At 45.8% G+C, this 25,215-nt stretch overlaps 1 protein-coding gene across 7 annotated transcripts in view; it reads left to right on the forward strand.

The window, feature by feature from the left end:
• Positions 1-25,215, forward strand: part of pacsin1b (protein kinase C and casein kinase substrate in neurons 1b) — a 447,488-nt gene that overhangs the window by 354,667 nt on the left and 67,606 nt on the right. For all 7 annotated transcript variants that reach the window (XM_068057059.1, XM_068057058.1, XM_068057060.1 and 4 more), the window contains one exon: positions 23,853-24,009. In XM_068057059.1, the coding sequence (XP_067913160.1) occupies positions 23,853-24,009 (157 nt within the window). The remainder of the gene's footprint in view (positions 1-23,852; positions 24,010-25,215) is intronic.

The raw sequence follows: 25,215 nt of genomic DNA on the forward strand, positions 1-25,215 counted from the left end.
ACAATGCTCTCGCAGCTTTCCTAAAGTGTGGCACCCAGAACTGGACGCAATACTCCAGCTGAGGCCAAACTAGTGTCTAATACAAGTTCAACATAACCTCCCTTGTCCTGCCACCTTCAATGACTTATGCACATATACATCCAGGTTCCTCTGCTCCTGCACCTCCTTTAGAATTGAACCCTTTATTTTATATTGTCTGTCCATGTTCTTCCTACCAAAATGCATCACTTCACATTTCTCTGCATTGAATTTCATCTGCCACCTGTCTGCCCATTCCACCAACTTGTCTATGTCCTTTTGGAGTTCTACACGATCCTCCTCACGGTTCACAATACTTCCAAGTTTCGTTTCATCTGCAAACTTTGAAGTTGTGCCCTATTACACCAAGGTCTAGGCCATTAATATACATCAGGAAAACCAAGGGTCCCAACACTGCCCCTGGGGAGCTCCACTACAAACTTTCCTCCAGCCCGAAAAACATCCATTAACCACTACTTTGTTTCCTGTCACTCGGCCAATTCCATATCCATGTTGCTACTGTCCCTTTTATTCCATGAGTTATTAAGTTTGCTCACAAGTCTGTTGTGTGGCACTGTATCAAATGCCTTTTGAAAGTTCATATACACCACATCAACAGCATTGCCCTCATCAACCCTCTCTGTTAACTCCTCAAAAAAAACTCTAGCAAGTTAGTTAAACATGATTTTTCCTTAAGAAATCCATGCTGGCTTTCCTTAATTAACCCGCATTTGTCCAAGTGACTATTAATGTTGTTCCGAATTATTTTTTCTAGAAGTTTCTCCACCACCGAAGTTAAACTGACTGACCTGTAGTTGCTGAGCTTATCTTTACACCCTTTTTTGATGAAGGGTTTAAGTTAGCAATTCTCCAATCCTCTGGCACCACCCCTGAGTCTAAGGCAGACTGAAAAATCATGGCCAGTGCCTCCGCATTTTCCACCCTCCCTTCCCTCTGTATTCTTGGATGCATCTCATCCGGTCCTGGTACTTTATCCACTTTAAGTGCCAACAACCTATCTAATGCATCCTCTTTATCAATTTGAAACCCTTCTAGTGTCTGAATTACCTCGTCTTTCATCATTGCCTGGGTTGCATCTACTTCCTTGGTGAAGACAGATGCAAAGTATTCATTTAATACCTCAGCTATGCCCTCTGCCTCCATGTGTAAATCCTCTTTATGTTCCCTAATCGGCCTCACTCCTCCTTTTACCACCCTTTTACTATTTATATGTCTATAGAACACTTTGGGATTTCCTTTAATACTAGCTGCCAGTCTCTTTTCATGCTGTCTTTGCTTCTCTTATTTGCTTTTTCACTTCCCCTCTTGATCTTCTATATTCAGCCTGGTTCTCGATAGTATTTTCTACCTGACATCTGTCATAAGCACACTTTTTCTTCTTTATCTTCTTTATCTTAATCTCAACCTCTTTTGTCATTCAGGGAGCTCTGGATTTTATTGCCCTACCTTTCCCCTTCGAGGCAACGTACCTGACCTGTGCCCGAACTATCTCTTCTTTGAAAGTAGCCCATTGTTCAGCTACTGGTTTTCCTTCCAACTTTTGACTCCAATTTATTCGCCCCAGCTCCATTCTTACCCCATTGAAGTTAGCTTTCCCCCAGTTCGTTAATCTTACTCCGATTAATAGAAAAGAATAGTGTCTAATCTCCCTAACAATTCTGTGTTAGCTAACTGGATAGTAGGAGGTTCAAATTGAGAATTGTCTAGTTCTCCTTCTGTCTCATCTTCACTATCCCTTTTATCCTTCACTGTCCCTACTACTTGACACACCTGTTCTTGCTTATCCTTCTCCCGGCAGTAATATTGTTTCAACAGTTTGATATGACACAGTCGATTCTTCATCCGGCGATCTGGAGTGTCAGTTAAATAATTTACCTTACCAATTCTTTTGACCACTTTATTTGGACCACTGAACCGCGCTTTCAGCAGTTCACCCTGTAATGGCAGTAATACTAACACTTAATCCCCTGGTTGAAATGCTCGGGTCTTGGCATGCTGGCTGCCCATTTCTTCCTGGTTGTTTGGGAGGCTTTCAGGTGTTCCTGAACCACTTTGCAGGCTCTCGTGAACCACTCCCAGAACATGGATACATAATCTAACACTGAGGATTTGGCCCTCTGTTCTAAAAATTTTTCTTTTATTAGTTTTAGAGGACCTCTTATCTCATGTCCATAAACTAAATCAAAAGGGCTAAAACCAGTCGACTCATTAGATGAATCCCTCGTGACAAACAAAAGAAATTCCAACTCTTTATCTGAATCATGGGGATATTCATACCAGAATGCCTTGATCATCGTTTTGAAGGACTGATGGTACCATTCTAAAGCCCCTTGTGTCTGTGGGTGGTATGCTGAGGACTTTAACTATGTTATACCCAGATTAGTTGTAACTTCCTGAAAAATTTTAGACATAAAATTGGAACCTTGATCAGACTGGATCTCAATCGGTAATCCATATCTAGTGAAGAACTGGGTTAACTTCTCTACCACTACCTTAGCATAAATTGTTCTCAAGGGAGTGGCATCTGGGAACCGAGTAGCCACATCCACAATAATGAGTATATATTGGTGTCCCGCTTTTGTTTTTTGTTCGTTTCCCACACAGTCTTACTAACTGGATAGGCTAGGGTTGTTTTCCTTAGAGCAGAAAAGGCTGAGGGGGGACCTGATTGAGGTATACAGAATTATGAGGGGCATTGATAGGCTAGATAGGAAGAAACTTTTTCCCTTAGCGGAGGGAGCAGTAACCAGGGGGCATAGATTTAAGGTAAGGGGCAGGATGCTGAGAGGGGATTTGAGGAAACATTTTTTCACACAGAGGGTGGTTGGAATCTGGAACACGCTACCTGAAGGGGTAGCCTTCCAGAACTCCCTTTGACTCAGCTTCGGCTTGAGCCGATTGTGCCAGTTTACTTAATTCTGGATTGGCTTGCTGAGCCTTGATCAGAGAAGACTTATTGAACATTTCCTTCAGATTATCCAATTCCCCAAAGAAAGTTTCAGATATTTGGCTATCTGTTTGTGGTGCCAATTTTGACCTCTGATAATGGAACTTGTTTAGCCATTGCTTGGGTCACTACACATGAAGGAAAAATTCCTGGAACCTTTTCCTGCAACTGTTTTGTCTCTTTGACTTCACTTGGCCTTTATGTGACTACTGGAGAAGCTACTATCTTCACTCTGGCCAAATCATTCCCCAAGAGTAGGTCAACTCTGTCTACAGGCAAACTATGAACAACTCCTACAGTTCCAGTTCCAGACATTAGGTTACACTCCAGGTGCGCCCAATTCAGAGAGAGAGAGAGATACAGCACTGAAACAGGCGCTTCGGCCCACCGAGTCTATGCCGACTAACAACCACCCATTTATACTAATCCTACATTGATCCCATATTCCTTACCACATCCCCACCATTCTCCTACCACCTACCTACACTAGGGGCAATTTACAACGGCCAATTTACCTATCAACCTGCAAGTCTTTGGCTGTGGGAGGAAACCGGAGCACCCGGCAGAAACCCACGCGGTCACAGGGAGAACTTGCAAACTCCGCACAGGCAGTACCCAGAACCGAACCCGGGTCGCTGGAGCTGATAGGTACGGGTATATACTCCCCGCCGATACCATTCACTAAAACCTTGCCATTCAATACACTCTCTGGCGGAAAAGCTATGCCTTTTCCCAGCATAAGAGTTTGGGTAGCTCCTGTATCCCTAAGTATAACTATAGGTTTACCTGCCTCACTTGAGGGATAAGGAGTTACTACTCCTTTTGACAAGAATTCCCTATAACTCTCGGGTATCTTGTTCACGTCCCCCGCACTCACACTGGTTTTTGTTCTTGGCCTTACAGCTGCAGTCAGAGCTACAGCTTGCTCTGTCGTACGCTAGGTCAGGGCGCCTTTCTCTGCATTGGCCTTGTGTACCTCAAAGTCCCGTGGGTTTACCCCGCAACTTCCAGGATTCTGCACTAAGGTGCCCCACCTTGTGACAATGAAAACACTTGGGCTTTCGAACTTCACTTCCACCCTCAGCATCTTCCTTTCTGGCCTGAGGAGGACATCCCAGGGCATTCCCAGCTGTCCCTTCTTGTCCTCGGCTACATGCCTTCCTTTTACCCTCTCACCTTCTATCCTTCTCAGGTTTGTGGGGGTGATGGACAAAAGGTTTGGGCTTGTAAACAAGCTCGTAATCATCAGCGATTTCTGCTGCCTGATTGGCTGTTGAAACCTTCTGGTTCTCTACATGGGCTCTTCTAACAGAGGGAATGATTTTTTAAGTTCATCCAGGAGAATTATTTCCTGCACGGTCTCTTACATGGCCTCTATCTTTAGTGACTGCATACAACGATCAAAATTAATTTGCTTAACCCTCTCAAATTCTATATAAGTCTGCCCAGGCTGTTTCTGGAGGTTCTGAAATTTCTGCCAGTAAGCTTCACGAACTAACTCATAAGCAACGAGAATAGACTTTTTTGCCATCTCATAATCTGCAGAAACCTCCTCAGAAAGCATAGCATAAACTTATGAGCTTTGCCATCAACCTGCTTTGCATAAAGTGTCCAGCTTTCCTTCGGCCACTTCATCTGTCTAGCTATCTTTTTAAAAAAAAAAGTCAAAAATGCCTCTACGTCCCTTGCCTCAAACTTCAGGAGGGCTTACACAAATTTAAACAGCTCTCCACTGGGCCCTGGGCTGGAGTCAGTTCTTTCCTCCCTAGAATTTTCACTGGCATCAAGGCCACTCTTTTGCTTTAGTTCCAGCTTTTTAAATTCGTATGCCCTTTCTCACTCCCTTTCTCTCTCCTGCCTCTCTTCTCTTTCCTTTTAAAATACTCTCTCTTTTGTCCTTTCCCCTCTCTCTAGTTCAGGTTTCTTCATTGCCATTTCTCTTTCCTGTTCAAGCTCAAGTTTTCCATTTCTTTTTCAAGTTCAAGCTGCTTCATCTGCAACGGAATCCTGGCTAATCCTAGCTGTTTTTACCCAGGCACCTCCCTTACTAATGAGATCTGTTGTATTAAGTCTATCCTGTAACTGCTAGGTTGCCATGCTTTGTTCCACCCACAGCCTCCCTCCTTGTCATAATAAATCTGAACCAGTGGTGGCAGCTAAGGAAATCCATAGATTTTGGAGTTAAAACTGACACTGTTTACTGAATTTGGACAAAAATAGAGAGATGGTAGATTAATCTTTCAGATAGCACCTGTCAACAGGAGCGATGTAGGAAAGCAGGCAAGGTCACAAATGTTGGCATTTACAATGATCTGTCAACGAACCTTTACCAATCTAGCACAGGAGTTTCCTTGCATCACATCAAAACAAATAATCTTCCCTAAACGTATTCTCGGAGTTGATAATTAGGAGTAGGGGCTGAGACATCTCGGGGAGGGGAGTACAGTCTCCCCCTCATTGTTTTATTGTAACTGAGGATGTTTCAGAGTTTTATTGGTCTTTGTCTTCGATGTCAGTGTCTTAAATTTGTAGAGTTCAGTGTCGAGTGATTTGGTGGTCAGGTTCCTAATGATTTGGAGGTCAGTGGATTTAGTACCATGGCAGGCCAGTATGGATCTGTTGCATATGGGAAATCCAGGACACGATGCATCCTGGATAACCATGTACCTATCAAGTGTGCACAGATGCTCGTGCTCAAGCTCCGAGTTTCAGAGTTTGAGGAGAGGCTGGAGTCATTGTAATACATTGGGAATCTGAGAGTTTCCTGAAATGTACGTTCCAGAAGGTGGTCACCCCACAGCTACAATAGGTGCTGGAGGTGAGGGAATGGGTGACCACCGGATAGGGTAGGAGGAAGATGCAGAGCAGGAATGCTCTAAGCCAGTAGCTCTTGCTAACCCATTTTCAATTTTAAATACTGGGGAGGGTGATGACAACCCCAAGGAATGCAGGAGGAATTAAACTCCCAGCACTGCAGGAGATTTGACTGCACACGGGAAAAAATTGTGTAGAAATGTAGTAGTCATAAGGGATTCAATAGTTAGGGGAATAGACAGGTGTTTCTGTAACGGCAAACATGCTTCCAAAATGGTATGTTGCCTCCCTGGTACCAAGGTAAAGGCTATGATTGAGCGGACGCAGGACATTCTTTGAGGGGAAGGCGAAGCAGCTTAAAGTTGTGGTCCAGTTTGGAACTAATGACATAGGTAGAAAAAGTGTTGAGGTCCTTTGGGCAGAATTTCAGGCTTTAGGAAAAAGATTTTAAAAACAAGCTCTCCAAGATATTACTCTCTAGTGTTACTCCCAGTGACATGTGCTAGTGAGTATAGACACAGAAGATAGTGCAGGTGAATGCATGGGTGGAGAAGTGGTGCAGGAGGGAGGGTTTCAAATTCTTCAGGTATTGGGACTAGTTCTGGGGGAAGGGGGCAAAATGGACAGGTTGCATCTGAACAAAACTGTGACCAGTGTTCTCACTGAGAGGTTAAGAAGTGCTATTGGGGAGGGTTTAAACTAATTTGGCACAGGGAGGAGAAACAGAAAATGGCAAAAAGGAGCATAAATGAGATCAGAGGACAGAGCGAGATAAACAGTAAAATATCCTAAAATTGCAGGAACCAGATTGATGATGGCAAAAGTGACTAAGTAGCTATCAAATTATGTGTACCTCAACGTCTGTCATGTAATTAATACGGTTGGCAGAAATTACTGCATGGGATTATGATGTGGTTACATTAGCAGAGATATGACTGAAGCAAGGCCTGGAATGGGATCTTAATATTCCTGGTTATCAAGAGGACTAAACTGGATAGCCCCTGAAATTGTGTGTAGGGATCATGATACATGATTACCCATTCAAAATGATGCAGGCAGCATGCAAATTTCATGCTGCCTGCTAATTATAAAAATTGTGGCGTGCAGCCCCACACACTAAATAAGCTAAGAGGCTGCATACCTCAGCAGAAGGCCCAAGTTCGTGTGAGGTTAGCACCACTTAAAGCCAGGCTGTACCTCTTAAGAGTGAGGTGTATTCTGGCTGCATCGGACTGAAACTGGTTAAAGAAGCATGGGAGACAAGGAAGAATCTACAAAAATGGAGCAATAGGCCAAAGAGCGTGCTCCAAGGCTCTCAGAACTTGAGCTGGAGGTGTTGCAGCAGGAGTGCTCCGGAGGAGAGAGGCCCCCTTCCGTTGGGGGGGCCAGGAGGCCCTCTAGACATGAGAAGGAAGTGGGAGCAGTTAGTTGTGGTCAATGCCAGCAGGGCCTGGAGGCAATGCCGCAAGACGTTTAATGACCTCATGAGTGGTAAAGGTCAGTGAATGCATTTTCATATGCCATATCCTATCAACTGCACCACTAGCCTCACACACTGCTCCATTCACCTTCACTTGCCTACCAACAATTTCTGTTAACCAAGACTCATACCTCACATTCATAACCTTACCTCACACTCATATACTTAGCATTGCTGCAAGACACGCACTCTCATCTCGTAGCTTGCACACACTATTCAACTGTGGCAGGCACAGCAACCAAACACATTGCACCATGCTCACTGACAAAAGTTCCCCCTCTCTTGTAGGACAAGGTGGTCCATAATAGGCAGCAAGAGCCTGGGGGGGGTGGTGGGGGTGCTAACAGACAAGGATGCATGTGTGCACCCCATGGAGGAGATCCTGCTGGTCATTGTTGGAGTGGCCGTCACTGAGGCAGTGGCAGGGCTTGAAACCATTGAGGATGACTATATATTCCTGCCTAATCCACCTTCTCAAATTCCACTTCACCGTCCTCCCATAATTTGTTAGGATTTGCAATCTGTAGATGGTGTAACCATGCACTTCTTGTTTTAACCCCTTCCCTGACACCCAAGAAATGCAGCACTCAGAAATTGGATGGCATCTGCTTGTGCTGCAATGGAAACTGAGACATGATGGCTGGATCCACAAGTGTTTCATGGAGTTGGCCACCACGTCCGTGCTAAATTCCAAGCCTAGTGCCATGTTGGAACTGGACTCCTCTACGCTCCTTGATAGTGACAGCAGGCTGCTTGGCAGGCCTACCAATCAATGCATCAAGTATTTCTGTGTGCATTCTCGTCAGCTTTTTTTCTGTACGCCGCTGCAGCAAAGCCCTCATCTCAGTCGTTTCCAGCAGAACTTGTATACGACCTTGCCCTCTGGGGAGCTGGCACTTACGCAATCATTTCCCCTGGCTTGGCAGTGGTGTGGGAGGGTGAAAGCCTAGATGAGGAAGAAACAAAGTCACTCGATTTGTCACTAGCAGCTGCCAGCTCTGATATTCGGACTGCGTGAACTTGAGGGCAGCATAGAGGTGGAACCTGCACATGGTGGGATGAATTTAGTGTAGCCGTTTGGAGCAGGAATGGAGGCGTGGGTCTCCAGAGAGTAGCATCAGACGAGTCCGCCTGGAAATCCGGCATTATGACATCAGTTCTGGATTTAGTCAGCATTGGGAAAGCACCAAGGTGGCATTGCAACCACGACATGACGGGATTGTAATTTAAATTGTAGAGCAGTTAGTTTTACTACATTAGAACGTAAGCGATTCAATAGGGGGCCTGGAATTAAGTGGATGACAGGCGGCCCTCACTTGCCTTCAGATATCCGGCTGTTGAAAGCTTGTGGCACCAAGGCAAGGCCTCGCCTCGGTGCCGCGACAGGTAGGCAGACATGACCAGCACTGCATAGGGGAAGAAGGGGGAGTGGAGGCTGTTGTCATCCTACAGTGCTGTGGGCTGTGCATGGGTTGGCTTGGTCCTGATTGGCAGTACCAGGTGGGCTTGGTCTCGGATGGGAGAACTGGGTGAACTGGGTCTTGGGTGGCAGTACCGGTGTGCTGGGTGTTGGTTGCCAGTACTGGGTGAGCTGGATCTCAAGTGGTCTGCAAGGTGAGGGTCTTGGTTTTTGGTGGCTGTATCAGGTTGCCAAACTGTTGGGTGAGATGTTCGGGTGCGCATGCTGCTGGGTGAGAGGTTCGGCTATCAGCAAGGGTGGGCATTGAGGGCCATCAGTGAGTCTGCTGGAAGAAATAGCAAAGGGAAAACAGCCAAGGCAGGGTTGCCTCTGCAAGGACAATGTTCTGGAGACCTTCTGATCTCCTGGCATGGGTCTCGTATACCTTGGCTTTTCGGACCCCCGTGTCATGATGGAGGGAGGGCCAGGTTGCAGCTGCATCTGCCCATGAAGCTCCGTGACGAGAGAAACAGCAGCTGGCATGCAAAGAAGGGACCACCTGCGACAGAGTGTGTACCAAACCTGAATCAGCTACCTCCAACTGTCTGAGTGGCATTGTCAGTGAAGACTACAGCTCTTCAGGCAGGCCATCACTGACTTCGGTGCCCTGCTGCAGGACGAGTTATGACCTGTGGGATTTGGTGGTCACCCTCTGCCCATGGCCTTGAAAATCGCCCCGGCACTTAACTTTTACGAATCTGGATTATTCAATGGTTCCACCGGGGACATGTGTGGGGTCTCCCAGGTAGCAGCCCACCGCTGCATCAAGGAGGTGATCAATGCCCCGTTCAAGAGGGCCGGCGACTATGCGCTACCAGACTGACCCTGACAGTCAGGCCGAAGGGGCCATTGGATTCAGGGCCATTGCTGGATTCCCCCAGGAGCAAGGTATGATAGACTGCACACATGTGGCCATTAAGGTTTCAATAGACCAGCCAGCTGCTTTCATCAACAGTAAGGGCTTCCATTCCATCAATGTTCACAAGAAATAGGAGCAGGAGTAAACTATATGGCCCATTGAACCTGCTCCACCATTCAAAACGATCATGGCTGATCTTAGGCTTCAACTCCACATTCCCACGTGCTCGCCATATCCCTTAATTCCCTGAGAGACCAAAATCTGTCTATCCCAGCCTTAAATGTATTCAACGATGGAACATCCACAATCCTCTGGGATAGAGAATTCCAAAGATTTACACAAGAGTGAAGTAATTTCTCTTCATCTCAGTCCTAAATGACTGGCCCCTTATCCTGAGACTGTGATCCGTGTTTTAGATTCAACTGGTCTGCGGCCACCAAAAGCATTTCCTTCAGGTATGTGCCCACTTCCCGGGAAGCAGCCATGATGCAGTCCCAGGTGCCACAACTTTTCAGGCACCCCCGCTCGCTTTCAGGGATGAATTCTTTGGGACAAGGGCTACCCATTGAAGGCCTGGCTATGGACTCCTCTGAGGAACCCTTGCACTGCAGCATAGGAGAGGTACAACACTTTCCACGGCTCCATCTGAGCCACCATCAAGCAGGCTATAGGGCTGCTGAAGATGGGATTCTGTTGCCTGGATCCATCCAGTAGAGCCCTGCAGTATGCCCCAGTGAGGGTCTTGCTTATCGTGGAAGTCTGCTGTGCTCTGCACAATCTAGCACTGCAGAGGGTAGAGACATTGCATGACGAGGGCATGATTGAACACCACTCCTCCACTGACAGAGGAGTGAGTTGAGCAAGTATCAGTGGATGTTGAAGCTCTTGTACTAGAGGCCAGGCACATTGAGTGACGGACCAAGGAGGCAAGAGACAATCTCGTGCTTAACTGCTTCCAGCCACCATGATGGCCTCATGTAAAATCAATGAAGATTCATGTCAATGCATGCAGTCTGTCACCTCCTTTCTACTTGTCTTCCTTGCCTCGTGCCCAGCTGAAACACGCACTATGGTCCATGGGTGATTGTAATCAGCTGAGGGCTGCACCTTCGTTGGCATCCACTAATGGGGAAGGATGAAGTTAGCAGCTCACAATTAATTCATGATAAAATAATAACTTTTACACAATAAAAGTTAATTTTTAAAAAATTGAGAAAACAAATGTCAACCCTCCATGAAACCCCAAGTTTCTCTAGGTGGTTTTCTTTATATGTTTACGAGTGCTTCTACGAGGCTTGACCCTTGCACTAGCAGCTGGGCTGGAGGCAGGCTGCTGATCATGCTGCACCTTGGCCTGTGATGACTTCAGCGGCCATCCTCTGGCTGCCTGAGGCCTGGAGGGCCCCAGCTGCCTGAGGGTTTCCTGCACAGACACAGGACTCTCTCAGGCCTCGCGACTACTGGAGCTGGGCTCACAGGTGGAGGGACTGAGGAGCTGCTGTCCACACTCAGAGCGCCCTGAGGGAAGCCCCTGGCTGTGGTGGTCAGCCTCTACTCCCTGTCAAGGCTCACTTGAACCTCCCTGCTCACCACAGAAGGACGAGGAACAGGGGAAGACTCTGGGGCCTTGTCCTTCACCCACCTTGTCACTGCTGCATTGATTTTGTGGCCAAGGCGATGGTGTGCAGGTCTGCGTACATCTGTGGAATCTGGCTCTCCATGAGAGTTGCCAACCTCTCGGAAGAAGCCATGCACTCACGTGCCTGAGACATGGATGCCTCCATCGTCTGCTCATGGCTGTGAACTGCCTTTGGCATCTCTGTCAGATGTTGCCTTACCCCTCTCTGTGACTCCAGCATGCCCTGTGCTGTCAACTCCAGAGGCTCGTCATGAGCCTGGGACTCAACATGGGCCTGGCCACCCAAAGTCCTCTGACTATCAGTGACCTTGGCTGTCTCAGTCTCAGCCAGCTGCACGGACATGTGTGCAGTGCTCTCACCAGCTTGTAACCCTGATTCTAAAGCCAAGCGGAAATCCACCAAGGTGAAAGTATCTGCACTGGTGGAAGGTGCAGGAGAGTTATGGGACAGTGCATCCTCTGTCTTCTGATCCTCCTGAGAGGTGGAATTATATTCTCCTTCTACTAGAGTCTTCTGCAGATGCTGACCTGCATGAGAGAGCACAAAAGTGTGGATTAGGATGAGCAGATCTGGTCATGCCAACGTGCATGATGTGGGTCTCCAGAAGTGATCTGTACGCCGATGGAAGACAATCCTCACTTTCTTGCACGGAGATTCCAGTCTTACCGCCCGCTATTGAGCGGCAGCCCTGGGTCCCCGCTGGTTCAAGTGTCTCCTCCTCAGCCATGGAGACAGGCCCGATGTCTGTGCTGTTTCTGACACTTTGGGATGCCTCCTTACTATTATGGGTCCTCTTGTCCTGCAAGTGGCAAGGAGATAGTCATACTTTGCATAGAGATGAACAGGATAGCTCTGCTAGTGGCAGTCCCTCGTCCCCTTCTGGGGTCTCCAATAGAGCTCATCCTCCCATCAGCACTTGGGAGCTAATGGGGGTAAGCTGTGAAAGAAGGTGACCTGTAGCCAAGATGCATACATGCATCTGTCAGGTTGCTTAAACCCCTTTGCCAGCAACTTTGTGGTTCCACCCTCCCCATGTCCCGCTTCCTCCTGCGTAATCACATGCAAACCCTAAAGAAAAAAGAGAAGTTTGGAGCAGCCACCTTGGCAGAAGGAAGGAGGTCATTGACCCTCTTGCGGGACTGTACCAATATCCTGGGGATGGCCCCACGGTTGCTGACCTCTTCTGTGATCTCCGTCCAGGCTTGCTTTGTTGTGCAGGAAAGCCTCTTGCCATCGTTGGTGAAGAGGACCCTTCTGCCTTTCTCTTGCATCCTGGAGGAGAATCTGCATGGAGGCTTTGCTAAACTGTGGGGCCACCAGATGTCTTCCTTCAGCCCTGGTCACTGCAAGCTCGTGCTCAGCTCCTTGCTTTTGGGGCAGCAGAGGGTCCTCAAAAAGGCACTTTTTTTGCACCAGGCAGGAGGCTTTTAAATATGGTGCCAGCACCTGCTCCAGAATCATCTGACACCATATTTGCATCGCATGCTGCCCCCACTACGTGATTGGGCCCCGCCCCTCCATTATTATAAATGGCCACCCGTCGCATGAGAAGTGGGGTCGATGCCCACTTCCCCGCTGGGACCCACAACGGGCTCGCTAAATTCAGCCTGGTGAGTTACCTGGCAAGAATGGACTGCTGAGGTGGTGCAGTCCGAAGCTGTGTCTTCTAGGGCCACAGCTGTTCGAGGGCATCCTACAAGGTCATCTGCAGTCTCTCCACTGAACCTCAGCAGCTTTCCACCAGACATGCTGCAGTCACTAGGATAGCACTACATAGGAGCACTAGGCCAGGCAAAGGCACCTGCAAGGCACTAAGGGAATGCACAAGTATTGTATGGAGTATTGGATGATTTGTTGCATACAGTTGGTGTGGAATTGTTGTTTTGTGGTGCCTTTTATTTCAGGATTGTGACCAAGGGGACGCTGTGATGGTCTGTAACACACTGGTAAGGTGTGGGACGGTTGGGCACTGAGAATCTGGGGTTTTATTCACAGGAACCAGTGTCAAATGATGCACTCATGGACAGTCTGTCTGGAACGTGGATATGCCCCCTCCCTTCCTCCTCCTTCTCCTTTCTTTTACTCCTGAGGTGCTCGCTGAATCCCTGGAGGCAAGGAATGTTGCCTCATGATGCCAGATTGTGGACGATGAAATAGATCACCATGATTTTGGACATCCAATCCATTGAGTATTGGAGGGCTCCTCCAGTACGGTTGCGGCAGTGGAACAGTTGCCTCAGCATCCCAATTGTCTCCTTGATGTTCCTTGTGGCAGCACGGCTGTCATTGTATGAATGCTGGCTGTATGTAGTTGGGCTCAGGGGAGTCAATATCCAGGTGTAGAACCCTCGTTGCCCAGTATCCACCCTCTAGTTTGATGTGCTGGCTGAAAGTTTGTTGGAACTGTGGGCTGGCGCAAAATGAATGCATCATGACTTCTGCCATGACAATGGGCATTCACCAGCATGACATGCCGAGTGCGATCATACATCAGCTGCATATTAAGTGAGTGGTAACCTATGCAGTTTCAGTATCTTACCATTGAAATGTAGTGCGCACAAAGTCACGTGTGTGCAATAATGGCACCTTGCACCATGGGGAAGCCTGCAATCTTGGCAAAGCCACATGCATGCCCTTCCTGCTTCTCTGTTCAGAGAGAGACAACACCGAAGTCCCTCTCCTGACATACAGAGCCTCCATTATCTCGTTGATGCGGTAATGGAAGGTGAACTGCCTGTTACAGCCTGGAAGGACACAGTCATGAAGAAATTGAGAGCCATTGCGATTGGCAGCACCATCCTCACCCTGCTATGTGGCTGCAGGTCTGGTTCCAAGTGGTGGCACAGTTCTGCGATTACCTTTTCGGTGAATCGCAGACCTTGAACACACTGCTCCTAGTTTAGATGGAGGTAGAAGTGCTCCTAAAAGACCCTAGGTAGGTAAGGCCTCCAGCTGAGAGCTTTACTCCTCCTCATCCCCCCTCTGCGAGCAGTTTCTCTTTGCTGCCTCTGCTTCATCTCCCCCTCATGCTGCAGCCGAAGCGGTCTGTTGCTAAAGTCCACATATGATCCCCTGCTGATTACCACTTACCTCCCCGCCAACCACCACTGCGCCACCCCCCCGCCCTCACTGCTCTAAGCTGATGAATCAATACTTCTCCATGTTGAATACCACTTGGAAGAAGCACTGAGGGTGGCAAGGGCAAAGAATATACTCTGAATGGGGGATCTTCAATGTCCATAACCCAGAGTGGCTTGGTAGCAGTTCTACTGACAGAGTTGGCCGAGTCCTAAAGAACATAGCTGCTAGACTGGGTCTGTGGCAGTTGGTGACGGAGCCAACAAGAGGGAAAACCTACTTGACCTCGTCTTCACAAACCTAAATGTTGCAGATGCATCTGCCTATGACAGTATTGGTAGGAGTGACCACCGTACAGTCCTTGTGGAGATGAAGTCCCACCTTCACATTGAGGATACCCTCCATTGTGTTGTGTAGCACTGTCACTGTGCTAAATGGGATAAATTTCAAACAGATCTAGCAACTCAAAACTGGGCATCTATGAGGCGCTGTGGGCCATCAGCAGCAGCAGAATTGTATTCAACCACAATCTGTAACCTCATGGCCTGGCATATCCCGCACTCCACCATTACCATCAAGCCGGAGATCAACCCTGGTTCAATGAAGAAAGCAGGAGGGCATACCAGGAGCAGCACCAGCCATGAGGTGGCTAAAAATGAGGTGTCAATATGGTGAAGCTACAGCACAGGATTACTTGCATGCCAAACAGCAGAAACAGCATGCGATAGACAGAGCTAAGCAATCCCACAACCAACAGATCAGATCTAAGCTCTGCAGTCCTGCCACATCCAGTCATGAATGGTGCTGGACAATTAACCAATTAACAGGAGGAGAAGGCTCCATAAATATTTCCATCCTCAATGATGGGGGAGCCCAGCACATCAGTGCACAAGACAAGGATGAAGCATCTGCAGTCATCTTCAGCCAGAAGTGCCGAGTGGATGATCCATCTTCGACTTTTCCTGAAGTTCCCAGCATCGCAGATTCCAGTCTTCAGCCAATTCGATTCACTCCACATGATTTCAAGAAAGGACTGAAGGCACTGGATACTGAAAAGGCTATGGGCCCTGACAACATTCCGGCAATAGCACTGAAGACGTGTGCTCCAGAACTGGCCATGCCCCTAGCCAAGCTGTTCCAGTACAGCTACAACACTGGCACCACCCAACAATGTGGAAAATTGCCCAGGTATGTCCTGAACACAAAAAGCAGGACAAATCCACCCTGGCCAATTACGACCACATCAGTGCACACTTGATCATCAGTAAAGTGAAGATGTAGACAGTATTATCAAGCGGCACTTAAGCAGCAATAACCTGCTCAGTTTGGGTTCCGTCAGGGCCAGTCAGCTTCTGACCTTATTCCAGCCTTGGTCCAAACATGGACAAAAGATATGAATTCAAGAGGTGGGGTGAGAGTGACTGCCCTTGACATCAAGGCAGCATTTGACTGAATGTGGCTTCAAGGAGCCCTAGCAAAACTGGAGTCAATGGGAATCCGGGGAAAACTCTCCGCTGGTTGCAGTCATACCTAGTACAAAGGAAGATGGTCGTGGTTGGAGGTCAATTATCTCAGTCCCAGGACATTGCTGCAGGAGCTTCTCTGGGTAGTGTCCTAGGCCTAAGCATCTCAACTATCTTCAGCTGCTTCAACAATGACTTCCCCCCCGCCCCCCCAACCCCACCCCATCATAAGGTCAGAAGTGGGGATGTTCACTGTGCAATGTTCACCATTCACGACGACTCAGATACTGAAGCAGTCCATATCCATATGCAGCAAGACCTAGACAACATCCAGGCTTAGGCTGATAAATGGTAAGTAACATTCATGCCACACAAGTGCCAGGCAATGACCATCTCCAACAAGAGAGAATCCAACCATTTCCCCTTGACATTCAATGGCATTACCGTCGCTGAATCCCCCACTATGAACATCTTAGAGGTTACCATTGACCAGAAACAACTGGACCAGCCATATAAATACCGTGGCTACAAGAGCAGGTCAGAGGCTGGGAATTCTGCAGCGGGAAACTCACCCCACCTGACTCCCCAAAGCCTGTCCACCATCGACAAGGCACAAGTCAGGAGTGTGATGGAATACTCCACTTGCCTGGATGGGTGCAGCTCCAACAACAATTGGGAAACTCCACACCATCCAGGACAAAGCAGCCCGCTTGATTGGCATTCACTCCACCACTGACACACAGTGGCAGCAATGTGTACCATCTACAAGATGCACTGCAGCAACCCGCCAAGTCTCCTTGGACAGCACCTTCCAAATCTGCAATCTGTACCACCTAGAAGGACAAGTATAGCAGGTGCATGGGAACATCACCACCTGCAAGTTCCCATCCAAGCCATGCACCATCCTGACTTGGAACTATATCACTCTTCCTTTACTGTCGCTGGGTCAAAGTCCTGGAACTCCCTTCCTAACAGCACTGTGGGTGTACTTACCCCACATTGACTGCAACGGTTCAAGAAGGCAGCTCACCACCATCTTCTCAAGGGCAATTCTGGATAGGCAATAAAATGCTGGCCTAGCCAGCGATGCCCACATCATGAGAAAGATTAAAAACCAAAATCATATAATGGTTACAGCACTGAAGGAAGCCCTTTGGTTCCTTGAGTCTGCGCCAGCTCTTTTCAAGAACAATTTAGTTAGTCCCACTCCCTGGCGCTTTCTCGGTAGTCCAGCAAATGTTTTCTCTTCAGATGCTTATCTACTTCCCTTTTGAAAGCTGCTGATGAATCTTCCTCCGCTACGCTTTCAGGCAGTGCATTCCTGATCCTTATCATTTGCTGCATAAAAGCGTTTTCTCGTGATGCCTTTGGTTCTTTTGCCAATAACCTTAAATCTGTGCCCTCTGGTTCTCGACCCTTCTGCCAAAGGGAACAATTTATTTCTATCTATTCTGTCTAGACCCCTCATGATTTTGAACACTATCAAATCTCTTCTCAACCTTCTCTAAGGAGAACAATCCCAGCTTCTCCAATTTGGTCACGTAACTGAAGTCCCTCATCCCTGGAACCATTCTCATAAATCTTTTCTGCACCTTCTCGAAAGCCTTCACATCCTTCCTAAAGTGCAGTGCCCAGAATTGGACACAATACTCCAGTTGAGGCCAAACCATTGTTTTATAAATTGTTTTCATCATAACTTCCTTGCTTTTGTACTCTGCCTTTATTTGTAAAGCTCAGGAACCCATACGCCTTTTTTAACCACTTTCTCAACCTGCCATGCCACCTTCAATGATTTGTGCACATATACTCCCAGTTTTCTCTGTTTCTGCACCCCCTTTAAAACTCTACCCTTTACTTTATATTGCCTCCTTGTGCTTCTCTGCATTAAATTGCATCTGAGATTTGCAGTCCATTCCACCAGCTTGTCCTCTTGAAGACTAACAATATCTTGCTCACAGTTCAGTATACTTCCAAGTTTTGTCATCTGCAAAATTGAAATTGTGCTCTGTACACTGTATACTAGATGATTCTGGAACTAAATCTATTTGGCTTGAGTTGAGGAACAGAGGACGTTCTGCATTGTTGGGAGATTTTTTTTTATAGTGAGAAGAAGATAGAAGAGCAAGTTTGTTGGCAAACTTCAAAATTGTACAACATATAATACATTATGTATTTATGTGATATTAGACTTTAATTACCCTAATATAGACTAGGAAAAACATGGTGCTAAGGTTGGCAAGGAAAGGAATTTCTGATTATATGTACAGGAGATCTTATTCAATCTACTTCCAGTCCAACAAGGAAGCGGTATTGGATCTGGTTCTGAGCAATGAAGTAAAGCAAGTGTAATGTGTTACAGTAGGAGATCAAAGAGCCATAGAGTTACTACAGCACAGAAGGATCTAGCTAACAGTGACCACCATGGTTTAGTTATGGAAAGAGACACGAAACTACCACAGGTAAGAATGCTGAACTGGGGAAGAGCTAATTTCAGTGATTTAAGAAGGGACCAAGCACAGGTAGATTGGAAAAGGCGATTGCAGGATAAAGTAGTAACAGAGCAATGGAGAGCATTCAGGGAAGAGATAGTTCAGGTACAAACTTGGCAGATTCCTTTTGAAGGGAAAGGATAGAGCATCAAAGCTAATGTGCCCTGGATGATGAAGGAAATAACATTTAAAAAAAACAAAAAAGGTGGCTTATGACAAATGTCGGGAGCAAGATTCAGTTCATCACCAGGAAGATTATGGAAAGTATAAGGGGGAATTGAAAAAGTTAATAGGGGAGACAAAGAGAGGTTACAAGAAAAAATTAGCAGGCAACATTAAGTTAACCCTAAGACATTTTATATACATATAGGGTGCAAAATTCTTTGCTGTAGCGTGGCTTTGCTCGGGCACCGGAAGCTTCCCCCCCCACATGGCGTTCTAGCAGGGAAACGGTGCATGCAACCGGCTAATGTGATGCCAAAATATCTGACTTTGATCACACGGATCCAGGTGATGAATTCATCAATCGCTCATTAACTAACAAACATGATGCTGCAAGATGGGCTTTGCACTAGTGTTCCTAAAAAGGCCAGGCACTCAAATTGCAAGTAAGGTCATTTTTAAGAATTTCTGCTATTGCAGATTGTCTCTGGAGTGTTTTTGGAGGTGCTGTAGTGAGCTCCTGAATTTGTCAGAGAGTGTTACTGTATCCTCACAACGATGGCAGAGGAGTATGTGACTTGTCCACACAAAGCTGCAACAGGTATGAGGGCAGCACTGGTCCATGCCTTTGGATCTGCAACATGACAGAGATGGAGCAGAGGACATCAGAGGGGGAGAACTCTGTACAATGCCCTCTGCAAAGTTGGAGCCGGAATCTTCCATGTTCCTTGACAGTGACAGGAGGCTGTCTGGCAGGCTGGCCAATGCACCCAGCATCTCAGTGTGCATGCACATCAGTGCTCTCCTGTATGCTGCCCCATTGAAGTCCTCATCAGAGTCCTGTACAGCAGAACTTGTCTATGACCTCACCCTTCAGTGTGTAGGCAAATGAACTATCCTTTCCTTCTGGTTGCAGCCAACTCATACCCAGATGACTCATACATGCTGATCCTAACTGTATACTTGCCTCCAAGGTCCGTGCAATGCCAGTATCTGAGCTGGTGGTTGCGAGTGAGAGATCAAGTGACATTAGTGCTGTGCTATTGCACTCTCCCTCCTTAGGCTGCTGTGGCAGTGCAGGCAGCAGTTCTTGGCTGCCTGAAAGCAGGAAATCAGAAGGAGAAGGTCGGGGTGCGGGATGGGAAGTAGGTTGGGAAGCAAGAGGTCCTTGGTCACACCATCTGCAGCTTTCTCATTGTACCAGATACCAGGATGAGGCTGAGAAAGGGCATAAGGCAGGAACATACTAACAAAGAATACATGCACTAATTTAGTGCCTTTAACATAATCAAACTTCCCAAGGCACTTCGCAGGAGCGTTATAAAGCAAAGTTTGACATTGTACCACATAAGGCGATATTGGGGCAAATAGCCAAAAGCTTGGTCAAAGAGGTGGGTTTTAAACAGTGTCTTAAAGAAGGAAAGAGGCAGAGAGGCAAAGAAGTTTAGGGAGGGAATTCCAGATCTTTAGGGCCTTGGCAGCTGAAGGCACTGCCACCAGTAGTGGAGCAATTAAAATCAGGGATGCTCAAGATGCCAGAATTAGATGAGCATCGACATCTCTGAAGATTGTGGGGCTGGAGGAGATTATGGAGTTGGGAGGGGTGAGGCCATGGAGGGACTTGAAATAATGACGAGAATTTTTAAATCAAGGCGTTGCCAGACCTGGAGCCAATTTAGGTCAGCGAGCTCAGGGCCGATGAGTGAATGGAACTTTGCATGAGTAAGGACACAGGCAGCAGAGTCTTGAATGACGTCAAGTTTGTGGAAATTAGAATGTGGGAGGCCAGCCGGGAGTGCGTTGGAATAGTCAAGTCTCGAGGTAACAAAGGCATGGATGAGGGTTTCAGCAGCAGATGAACTGAGGCAGGACGGTGTCGGGTGATGTTACGGAGGTGGAAATAGGCCATCTTAGTGATAGCACAGAACTGTGGTTGGAAGCTTATCTTGAGGTCTGATATGACACCAAGGTTGTGAACAGTCTGGCTCAGCCTCAGACAGTTTCCGGGGAGAGGGATGCATCAGTAGCTAGGGAACAGAGTTTGTAGTGGGGACTGAAGACAATAGCTTTGGGCTTCCCAATGTTTATCTGGAGGAAACCTCTGCTTATCCAGGACTGGATGTCAGACAAGCAGTCTTTCAGGCCAGTGAAGTACTTTTGAAGCGCACTTACTGTTGTTATGTAGGAAATGCAGCAGCCAATTCACACGGCAAACTCCCACAAACAGCAATGTGGTAATAACCAGATAATCTGTTTTGCGATGTTGATTGAGGAATAAATATTGGCCAGGACACTGGAGATAACTACCCTGCTCTTCTTTGAAATAGTGCCATGGGATCTTTTACATCTACCTGAGCAGGCATTTGGGACTTTGGCTCATCCGAAAGACGGCACCTCCAATAGTGCAGTGCTCCCTAAGTACACATTGGAGTGCCAGCCTTGATTTTGTGCTCAAGTTCTGGAGTGGAACTTGAACCCAAAACCTTATAATTCAGAGGTGAGAGTGCTACCAACTGAATCATGGCTGCAGACTTGGGGGATTTCAAAAAGTTTTTCTGTCTCTTTTATCTCTCTCTCTTAATCCCATCTTTCTTTTCTTCTCTATTTGCTTTCTCTACTTGATTTTACAATGTATTAAATATTATAATTTATACTTCCTGGTTTAGAATTTTAACACCCAAAAACAGGTGGGTTTAGATTGGGCGGGTGTAAAAACGTTTTTAAATCTCCAAACCAACCAGCCCACTTCCAGTTTTAATGGAGGCTAGACGTTGGGGCGGGAAACCAATGCGCTCCCATGGGCGGGTAGGACTACTGTCCGTGGGAGCTCACAGTTTGTCTCTTTTCGGATTCAGTTAAAATCATCACTGAAGAGCTGCGTGGAGACAATTGATAAAATTGCTACAAATCACATCTTCAAACTTGTGGAAGACAATTCATGCACAAGATTGGCCATCTGCTTAATATGCTACTGATTAGAACATGGTAACTATGTGGGATGTAATATTTCATTACCAGAATTGCACCTTGTCTGCAGTTTTTTTTTAATATGACTTTGGATTGAAACAACATTGGTCCCACTGTCTTCGCATCAACCTGGCCAGGTATGGAATTGTTATCATTAAGCTGTGTTTAAGCATCAGACCTTGTTTCCCCTCTCCTGCCAACAATCTGTAGGATTCTAGATTACTTCAGCCATCATCATCTTGCAGCTCCTACTTTAGTACCTAGTCTGCTCTATATACCGACCATTTATATCGGAGCACATTATTTATCATCTTTGCATATTTTACTCGCTGTTATTGGTCACAACCTACTAGTACCAGGTCCGATGAAAGATGGGAAGATCTGAAACTCCATACCATGTCCTTTTCTCTTCACAGATGCTAACTGACCTGCTGTGTATTTTCAACATCTTTCAAAATTATATTCTCATTCTGCATTCATTATTCCATATTGCTCAAATCTTTTCAACAGTTCTAAGTGGTCTGAATAAATACAATCTCTTGTACAGTGTGCCTATTTGGCTGACTCTTCAGTGCAGTACTGAGGGAGTGCAGCATTGCTGAAGGTGCTATCTCTTGAATGAGATGATAAATTACCTGCCTGTTCAGGTGGATGTAAGGATTGCATGGTACTTTTCAAAAAGGAAGAATAATATGTTAACCAGTGACTTGGTCAACACTTAGCCCTCGACCAACACTCCCAAAACAGATCAACTGGTCATTCATCTCAGCAGTTTGAGAGATCTATGTGCAAAATAGTCACTGCATTTGCTTTCATTAAACAAATTGGGCACCTTGTAATTAATTGACTTTAAAGCATTTTGGGAAATCCTGAAATAATGCTACAAAATGCATTCTGTCCTGTCCTTTTTACAAACATTTAAAAGTGAAATGTGACATCTGTGCAATTATTGCCCTGAGGATGTTTAGCATAATGGGCAAGGTAAATAGTTTGATGATGCAAAGGTTTGGGACACAGATTTGAATCAGTTCTTTCTGCCTTCTTCCTTGCCTCCATTCTATACCAATAATTTCCCAATTATTGCAGTATTGTGCAGAGTTGGCAAATGAAAGTCAAGCTATTTCTCCACAGGGAGGTGACATCAAAAGGGGAGCATCTCCAGGATGGCCTACACTGCTTCAGAAGTGGTTGCCAATATGACCTTTCAATCAGCGTTGGTACGTGATCTTATGCCCACACTCAAAACGCATTTTCAAGTGGAGCCAGAATTTTCCTCAGATGCAAAATGCCCACACCACCCCTTCTGACCTCATGAATGGAAGCTGTGGGCAGGCCCATCTCAACACTGAAACTGGGATTCCCCCTGTGGATTTTCTGCAACTCAAGTTTTCATGTTGTAGTCTATATGCTGTTCCAGTAAAAATCCAGTTTTTACAGTGAATTGTATTAAATGCTGATAATAGGTTTATTATTTTTGATACTGTTCAAAAATCTCATGATCGGCATGCAGAGGTGAAGCTGAAAGTCAAACTGTAGTAACTGTTGACCCAATATGCACCATGTGGTAATCTATTTCATTCTGCGCCTCTGTATTCCATGATGTGAATTTGAATATCACTTCTAGCCACAGGCACAGAATTGATTTGTATGCAATGTTGAGATGGGGTTTGACGGTCCACTCGAGTGATTTGCATTGCTAGTTATTTTTTTTAAAACAGACATATCTGGTATCCTTATTTTGCATTTTCTAATCAATGATTCCGATTGTGTCAGATTAAATGTTGGGAGTCTGGAGTCTCTCCAGAGGCAATAAGAAGCCAAGCTAGTTTTAAATAGTAGAACTGATGCCCAGAGCTCTGCTTATTGCTCTTTCCAGTGTGGGTTCCTGGTTTATTTTGTGTAACTATTTACTATAAATTATTTTTTTGTACACAAGATTTTCATAAATATTACTCAATATAATGTTTTTATTGGGAATGCTTGATATTACTTTTTCATTAATGGCCTTTTATTTTGCAGAACTGCTTCAGGTAAATTGGTTCTATAACATACCTGAGCCCCGAGTGCAGTGAAATCTGCTCTTTTTTTTCTCGACTGTCACCTCCCTATTTTAACATCTTTGAGGCAGATTCCATATCACTAGTAGCGCCAGAGAAACGAGTGCATATGAGCAATCTTTCACATGTTCATTTGTTTGAAAGTTATGAATTACAACACTATTTCCAGACAAGTAGCGTCCATATAGGCAAGTGAGTGGAAAAGAGCGGGCTAAACGTTCAGCCTAACACTACTACCTCTAGAGAACATTGTCCTTTTTTTGATGGTGGTTGCTGCACTTTAATGCACAGAAGGTCGTAAGCTGGGGAGAGAACAACAACTAGCTGAGTAGTTGTAAGCTGAGAGCTTTCATAGTTCCATTGGTTCTGATTAATTATATGGTGCACTTTCTTTGCAGGTTGGGAATTACAAGCGCTCAGTGAAGCGTATTGATGATGGACACAGGTTGTGCAATGATCTTATGAACTGTGTCAATGAACGGGCTAAGATAGAGAAATCCTACTCCCAGCAGTTGACTGACTGGTCTAAAAGGTGGAAGCAACTCATTGAGAAAGGTATGTGGACCACTATTGGGCCCAGCATGATGTTAAATTGTAATCCCATTTAAAAAGAAATGAGATGTATTTTCATTTGTACTAATATTTGAAAAAAAGTACAGGTAGCTTTTTAAAGCATCTGAATTGCTTTGCTGCTGCTATTGATGAACTATTGTAATTATTACAACCATCTAATGGGTTTTGAGAAAAAAAGTGGATGAGATATGCCTCCTTCAAGTTGTGGATTATAACCAGCCGGTAGTGTTTTCTCAGTTGAGTTTCTCCAACAAGGCTCCAGTATATATTAGAACCCTATTAAAAGGAATGAAACTGGAATGGCCACAAAGAGGAGGAAGTCCAAAAAGGCAGGTCCACTGAGGCAGAAATGGATTTTTTTTGGTATATTTTTGTATTTTTTATGCAAACACTGGATGGTGCCATTAACAGGAGAGTCCTTTATCTTGATTTGTTTTCTTTCCCTTTTTATTGCAGTCTAGTTTTCAAGAAATAACTTATCTGCAGATGGGAAAATTTTCCGGAGTTACTTGAATGGCTAAGTGGTACTGAAATGAAAAAAATAATTTTCACTTTTTCTCTTCCAAAATATCTGTGGACGTTTGCGTAATTATGGCCGGCACATGCCATACATACGTGGTGCTTTGTCCCTGACTGGCATTGAGCTTTGAAGAGTCTGAATCGACGTCCAGGTTGGGCAAGGCTGCTGATGCCAACATAGCTCAAAGGCAGCTGCCTGGGTACAGACATTGGGTATGCCATCCAGGTGGATCTTTTCCAGACCAAGAGCCAACATGGCAGGTTTCTAATGGACTGCATTTTTAATGGTGAAACTGAAAATATCTTCTCAGGGATGACCTTTTCCTATTTTTCTAATTATCTGAGGAAAGTACTTCTATCTGAACCATAGTCAGAAGGGACGATTATGATTCCAAGGTTCCCTAGATTCTCGAATGGTTCTGGCAGGTTGGAAGTTAATAAATGTAATACTGCTTTTCAAGAAAGGAGGGGGGAGAGAAAAAAGGCAACTACAGGCTAGTTAGCCTGATATCTGTCGTCAGGAAAGTGCTGGAATCCATTATTAAAGATGTCAACAAGATACTTAGCAAATCATATGATTTGGCAGAATCAATATGGTTTTATGAAAGGAAAATAGTGTTTGACAAATCTATTGAAGTTTTTGGGGGGATGTAACTAGCAGGGTAGATG

The sequence above is a fragment of the Heterodontus francisci genome, chromosome 25, assembly GCF_036365525.1.
Source record: "Heterodontus francisci isolate sHetFra1 chromosome 25, sHetFra1.hap1, whole genome shotgun sequence".
NCBI classification, from domain to species: Eukaryota; Metazoa; Chordata; class Chondrichthyes; order Heterodontiformes; family Heterodontidae; genus Heterodontus; species Heterodontus francisci.